The sequence below is a fragment of the Elgaria multicarinata genome, chromosome 23 (genome assembly GCF_023053635.1).
Source record: "Elgaria multicarinata webbii isolate HBS135686 ecotype San Diego chromosome 23, rElgMul1.1.pri, whole genome shotgun sequence".
NCBI lineage: Eukaryota > Metazoa > Chordata > Lepidosauria > Squamata > Anguidae > Elgaria > Elgaria multicarinata.
Window position 1 is genome coordinate 5209465 of NC_086193.1, and position 7466 is coordinate 5216930.

Here is a 7466-nt window from a genome sequence, read left to right on the forward strand (position 1 = left end):
TTCTTCCCAGAGGACCTGAGTGTGCCGGGCGGAGTGAACGGTGGACGGCGATCCCGCAGGTAGCCTGGACCCAAACCACGTAGGGCGTTAAAAGTGATAACCAACACTTTATACTTTGCCCAGAAACTAATTGGCAGCCGGTGAAGAGGTTTGAAGACGGGTGTGATGTGGTCCCCCCTAGGTGTACCGATGACCAACTTGGCTGCCCTATTTTGAACTAGTTGAAGTTTCCGGACTAGGCGCAACGGTCGCCCCATTTGCCACGTTCAGAGGAGAGGTGGGTGGTCGTGGGGGTTAGGGGACAAGGATGACTTTTCCTAGGAGATGCAGGGGAGGAGGACGCCATAGACGGGCAAGAGCAAATGTCCGGTTTTTCACCTGCCCTTAGGTAGGAGGTCTCCTGCCTGCCCTTAAAAGGTAGACTGTTCGTTCCTTTCATCCACCCCCATTGCTCCCATTTTACTGAGCTTGCTGACCCTCTTCCTCTCTCTTCAAGGGAGAGAATTCAGTGTCCGTCGATGGGAAATGTAACGATTCAACCTTGCTGAGCAACCTACTGTCTGAACTCAAGGAGACCCTCTCGAAGTGCTGAGTGCTTCTAGGAACTGGTGCTGCCCCCTCCTCCTTCCCCCACCCTTCACGGGAGAAGTACTGTGAGGCTCTCAGACTGAACCCAGCCGAGCATTAGATTTCTTTCTTCCTCCGAGCGCATGTACGATCGCCCAGGGCACACGTCTTTCGTTTCCACTCCACCCTGGGCTGTGATGTTTGTGTGTTTTTATTATTTTGTTCTGTTTTGTTGCGGTTTACACATCCTAAAACTGTACTCTTCCCCTTCCCTCGATCTCGAACTGTTTTGACCACTTTCGGCGGCAACCATTTCCAAGGCCACAGAGATCCCTGCCAGTATTGATACCTTGGCAGGGTTTGGGGGGGGGGTGTGGTGGTGGTGGGACAGGCACTCATGAAGTCACGGGATCCACGTTGGGAGTCTCTTCTCATCAGCAGTGACAGCACCTGTGAGCAAACCCAGGCCAAGGTCTCCATCTCCTTTGGTCGCTGGCCAGCCTGATTTAACCTGTAATTTCAACCTGGCCACTCCGAGGCAAAGGATGGGTCAGAAATTCTCTCCACCATAACCAGTCAGGTCTTCTTTTCTCGCCCTGCCCCCCACCCGAAGTTGGAATTCATAATTGATCTAGTGTATCTTCTGCTGCCTCTCTAAGCAAGATTGATCAACCTTCCCTTTCTGGTGGGGTTCTTAGTGAAGTCCACTGAAATACCACATTCCTGAAGCTATAGAATGTAGCAAAAACGAACTGGAAGTCCAAAGGCTTTGTGTGTGTGAGCGTGTGTGTGTGTCTTGTTTCTGTTCTGTCTTTTTCTTTTGCTCATCACTTGGCTTACCATGTTAGGTCGACCAATCCCAAGGTAGGTAGAGACAATCTGACTGAATCCACGACTCCGTTGGCCCTGTTTTCCCCCAAAGAGTCCCTTGTGCCCTGAGCCCTGACGTTTGTATCGCCCTCTCCTGTTAGTGTGCCTAAGGCCTCTGTACCTGGAAGAGGTCAAGGTGTGTGAAAGCGGCCAGCACGGCCTCGGATCAAACAGGTGGGCACGAATCTGGGGACAGCTTCGTGTTTTGAAAATACTTGGAAGAGGTCAAGATGTGTGAAAGCGGCAGCACGGCCTCGGATCAAACAGGTGGGCACGAATCTGGGGACAGCTTCGTGTTTTGGAAATACTTGGAAGAGGTCAAGATGTGTGAAAGCGGCAGCACGGCCTCGGATCAAACAGGTGGGCACGAATCTGGGGACAGCTTCGTGTTTTGGAAATACTTGGAAGAGGTCAAGATGTGTGAAAGCGGCAGCACGGCCTCGGATCAAACAGGTGGGCACAAATCTGGGGACAGCTTCGTGTTTTGAGAATACTTGGAAGAGGTCAAGGTGTGTGAAAGCGGCAGCACGGCCTCGGATCAAACAGGTGGGCCCGAATCTGGGGACCGCTTCGTGTTTTAAAAATAGACTTAGTCCTTAGCTGGGAATGGGATTCCCCCTCTCCCCTTCCTTCACCTCCTCGTAATTTCTCCTTCCACGAACCTTTATCTCTTTCCCTCCTCCCACAAGATCGGAAATGAATCAGTGATTATTTATTTGAAAATTGGGTCAAACGGCTCGGCGGCTCTTGAAAGGAAAGGAAAAAAATCTCCGCATCAGCACTTAGCTACTTTTAAAATAATGTTTCCAGCGCCAACTATCGCTGAACACCCGCCTGCCCCCCAAAATCCCGATTTTAAAATCCTAAATTGGGGAAGGAAGGGGAAGGTGGGACAAGCAGAAAGCTTTGGTCTCTTGCTTGCTTTTGATGTTCTCTTTGTTTCAAGACACTTGGTGCCTCAATGCTCCTCTTTGTGGTTTGGGGTATTTTTTAAAAACACCTGCAGTAATGTGTCTATGGGAAGCAGCGCTGCGTTCCCTCTGATGTTACTTGATTTATCAAGAAACATCTGGGTCTCTTTCCCCATATTGCAGCAGGTCTTCTTACTTGATGAAGCGACAAAAATTTGGGGGGTGTGTGTGCGTTATTGGTTGACCTTTCATGGATTAGTCAGAATTGTGTTTTTGGGAAGAGAGCAAAACTGCGCATATTTGAGGCCGCCTCAAAGGGCAAATGCTCCTTGGAATTAGTGGATTTAAATATATATAAATATATATATTCTATATATATTCCTGGATGAAACTTGTCACTTTAGCATGTAGAGTCTGTTCCCTTACAGAACCCTGTGCGGTGATTCTAGAACCTTCAGAAAAGATATGTATGATATGTTTCCCTTGAAAAAACAAAATCAAACTTATTTGCTATCGACATTCTCCCCCCCCCCAAAAAAAGAGTAAACATGTACCACAAAGCTGCTGTAACCATTTTTTTTTGTGTCAAGATGATCCAATAAAAATTCAAAAACGGTTGAATTTGATTTTTATTATTATTTGAAAATAATTACACACACGCTCGCCCGTCCTTTAACCAATGGTTAGACATTAACATCTTCACAGACGGCAGTCAGGGTTTGTTCTCAACAAAGTTTAAAAAAAACACAACAGGAAACAGCTTGGAAGTCATTATTCATGGCTAACGTTAGTGCAGATGCTATATTTGTAAATAGCCTTTGTTGCAAAAAATCTGCCCGAATGTTGAGTTCGATGCTAAAATCCCTAAAGCGTAAAAGGGTTACAGAAACCTACCAGCCCAAACAGTGAGCAAAATTATGGAAGGTTTTCTGTCAACTTTCTCTCCTTATTCTGCTGCGTCAGCCCACAGTTTTCTCACAAAACTGAGGGAGTTACAAGGAAACTCGACCAAAAGACGTCAACTAGTCCAAGAGAGTGTACTTCATGGAGTGTACATTTTAAGGCTTAGATTTTAGTTCTAACGCCCACCCCATTCTTGGCTTCTTCCATCCATGGATGGTGACACAAAGGATCTTGGAGTTGTTGTAGATCAAAAGCTGAATATGAGCCAACGGTGCGATGTGGCTGCAAGAAAGGCAAATGCTATTTTGGGCTGCATTAATAGAAGTATAGCTTCCAAATCACGTGAGGTACTGGTTCCTCTCTATTCGGCCCTGGTTAGGCCTCATCTAGAATATTGCGTCCAGTTCAGGGCATCACACTTCAAGAAGGACGCAGACAAGCTGGAGCGTGTTCAGAGGAGGGCAACCAGGATGATCAGGGGTCTGGAAACAAAGCCCCGTGAAGAGAGACTGAAAGAACTGGGCAGGTTTAGCCTGGAGAAGAGAAGATTGAGGAGAGACATGATAGCACTCTTCAAAGACTTAAAAGGTTGTCACACAGAAGAGGGCCAGGATCTCTTCTCGATCCTCCCAGAGTGCAGGTCACGGAATAATGGGCTCAAGTTACAGGAAGCCAGATTCCGGCTGGACATCAGGAAAAACTTCCTGACTGTTAGAGCAGTACGACAATGGAACCAGTGACCTAGGGAGGTTATGGGCTCTCCCACACTAGAGGCCTTCAAGAGGCAGCTGGACAACCATCTATAAGGGATGTTTTAGGGTGGATTCATGCATTGAGCGGGTTGGACTCGATGGCCTTATAGGCCTCTTCCAACTCTACTATTCTATGATTGGCACCTACACACAATGACCTTGCTATCACCTGGGACTAAGCCACATCCCGCTATGGGGTCCTACCATGGGGAACCTACAGTTAGCATTTTGAGGGCTTTGTTAAAAGAGCAACACAAAAGCCCCGAGTGGGACAGTCAGATGGAACAAAGGATTGAAATCAGAGTCATAAGAACATCAGAAGAGCCCTGCTGGATCAGACCAAGGGTCCATCTAGTCCAGTGGCCAACCAGCCATCGGCCAGGGACCAACAAGGCAGGACATGGTGCAACAGCATCCTCCCACCCATGTTCCCCAGCAATGGGTGCACAGAAGCTTACTGCCTCAAATACTGGAGAAAGCACACGACCATCAGGGCTAGTAGCCCTTGATAGCCTTCACCGCCAAGAATTGATCCAACCCCCTTTTAAAGTCATCCAGATTGGTGGCCATCACGACATCTTGTGGTAGTGAGTTCCATCATTTAGCTCTGCACTGTGTGAAGAAGTCCTTCCTTTTCTTTGTCCTGGATCCTCTAAAGCCTCCCCCTCCTTGTCGGAAGGGTGGAAGGAAGGAAGGCCTGGACACCCTTTGCAGAGCGCTTGCCTCTTGAAGAGAGAGATGTGTTATTGCCAGGACCTAGGAATCCGGCAGTGACATGGGCTCTGATGTCAATGATCAAGTGGTGCCAACAGGAAACTCCAGTGCTGGATCAGCACCCTCTCCTACAAGACTCCCACATTCCAGTGAGCCAAGGCACCAACTCCAACCATGTGCCAGGCATGAATTTTTGGAGAGACGGAAGAGTGCTAGGCTTCTGTAAACCGCCCAGAGAGCCCTGGCTATGGGAGCGGTATATAAGTTTAGTAAATAAATAAATAAAATAAAATACAAGCCAGAGGCCTATCCTTTCAAGACTTCCAGTCTGAGAAAAAGGGTGGAGTCTGAGATCACAGAATAAAAGGCTTCCGTTTAGTCCCAGAATTGCTCACTAGGAGCTCTCCTGGGTTCTACCTAATCACTTCTGAGCCCCGCGGGCTTCTGCTTGTTCCAGCACAGGACAATCACGATCATAGTGTTGTGTTCATGCCTGTTCCCTCTGGCATTCACACGTGCTGGCAAGCTGACACGAGACACTCGCAATCAGTGAGATTTCTTTTATTGAGGAAATCACAGGGTAGACAAGCTTAATGGTTATGGAGTCTCCAAGTGCTCTTCAACATTTTTATTAATGATTTGGACGAGGAGGTGCAGGGAACGCTGATCAAATTTGCAGATGACACAAAATTGGGTGGGATAGCTAATACCCTGGAAGACAGAAACAAACGTCAAAGTGATCTTGATAGGCTGGAGTGCTGGGCTGAAAACAACAGGATGAAATTTAATAGGGATAAATGCCAAGTTCTACATTTAGGGAATAGAAACCAAAGGCACAGTTACAAGATGGGGGATACTTGGCTCAGCAATACTACAAATGAGAAGGATCTTGGAATTGTTGTAGATCACAAGCTGAATATGAGCCAACAGTGCGATATGGCTGCAAGAAAGGCAAATGCTATTTTGGGCTGCATTAATAGAAGTATAGCTTCCAAATCGACTGAGGTACTGGTTCCTCTCTATTTGGCCTGGGTTAGTCCTCATCTAGAGTATTGCGTCCAGTTCTGGGCTCCACAATTCAAGAAGGACGCAGACAAGCTGGAGCGTGTTCAGAAGAGGGCGACCAGGATGATCAGGGGTCTGGAAACAAAGCCCTATGAAGAGAGACTGAAAGAACTGGGCTTGTTTAGCCTGGAGAAGAAAAGATGGAGGGGAGACATGATAGCATTCTTCAAATACTTAAAAGGTTGTCACACAGGGGAGGGCCAGGATCTCTTCTCGATCCTCCCAGAGTGCAGGACATGGAATAACGGGCTCAAGTTACAGGAAGCCAGATTCCGGCTGGACATCAGGAAAAACTTCCTGACTGTTAGAGCAGTACGACAATGGAATCAGTTACCTAGGGAGGTTGTGGGCTCTCCCACACTAGAGGCCTTCAAGAGGCAGCTGGACATCCATCTGTCAGGGATGCTTTAGGGCGGATTCCTGCATTGAGCAGGGGGTTGGACTCGATGGCCTTGGAGGCCCCTTCCAACTCTGCTATTCTATGAAAACACACTTAAAGCTGAACGGTGGTTAGGAAGCTGTAGGCTCTTTTTTCTGAAACGATCCTTAAGGCAAACACTCGGAGAGGGGTGTTTGTGAATCGGGTACGCCAATAACAGCTTTCAGCTTCTCCAGACGCTGCATACGCTGGCTCCTCAAAGGGTCATGGCCAATCTCCTAAAACGAAGTCCCAGGAAAGGTTGCTCTGAGCCAACAGAGCCGGGCAGAGCGATCCGTCACGCACTTGTCAATCTCAGCCTACCACCACTGAGCTGACCCCATTACCATGACTTCAGGAAAGGTTAAGCCTCAGGCCCAGGAATCCCATCCTTCTGCTAAGGAATGGGAACTCCTTGCCACCGGAGTCTGGGCACGAACACAGAATCCACAGCATATGCAAGTCCAAGTCTATGAAACGCCTCGCTACTTTTCATGGCACGGTTCTTAGATATCCAAAGTCCAAACAGCACAGCGTCCATGTGCAGAGTGCTTTCAAAGCCCCAAGCGGAGATGGACTCCAAAGCAGGAGGGAGGTCGAGAGATAAAACCTAGCCAAGCTTTTTCAGATTTGCACCAGCCTTTAAGGCCTATTCCAAGTCACTTGACAGACAGGTCCTCTGACCTGTAAACCATGCCCACGGGCCAAGAGGGCGGGATGTTACAACCCACTTCGAAGCGCGTCCCCCACCTTTTCCAAAATGTTCTGAAGTTCCCAGAGAACCAGCCGCTTCAAGGCCGAAGCGAAGGAGTGAACCCGCAACTCCCATGGGAACTGCTTACAGAGATAAGCTTGCAAGGAACATCTGACATTCTCAAAGCGTTTCTTAATAAATCTAACCACTTAGGTACAAGACCTATACCTGACACATAGATGAGTGCATTGAAGACAAATCTGCCCAGCTTCCCTCCTTCATCCATTGACGCGACCGACGAGATCCCAGTTGCCCGTTCCTTAACTTGGTGGGAGGGCCTTTTGAGGATCTAACCAACTTATTTTTCCCACTCCATGAAGCGGTGATGTGGATCGGGCTGAGAAAAATGTGAAGGGGGGAAACATGGCCTCGCAAGACGACTCAAGGCGTACTTCTACAATACCAGGGTGACAATAGGGCGGTGTTCGGCAGTGTGACATATCGTGCAGTGTAGCTCCCAACTTTGCAGTGTTGGAGACAAAAAGGGGCGCACCAGGTTTCCATATAACCCC

At 48.2% G+C, this 7466-nt stretch overlaps 1 protein-coding gene across 1 annotated transcript in view; it reads left to right on the top strand.

The window, feature by feature from the left end:
- The window catches only part of AP3D1 (adaptor related protein complex 3 subunit delta 1), a 78952-nt gene extending 77057 nt beyond the window's left edge, over window positions 1–1895 (top strand). Inside the window, exon 32 of the mRNA XM_063146987.1 lies at window positions 497–1895. Within this exon, the coding sequence (XP_063003057.1) occupies window positions 497–592 (96 nt within the window). The 3' untranslated portion in view covers window positions 593–1895. The remainder of the gene's footprint in view (window positions 1–496) is intronic.
- Window positions 1896–7466: the final 5571 nt, after the last annotated feature.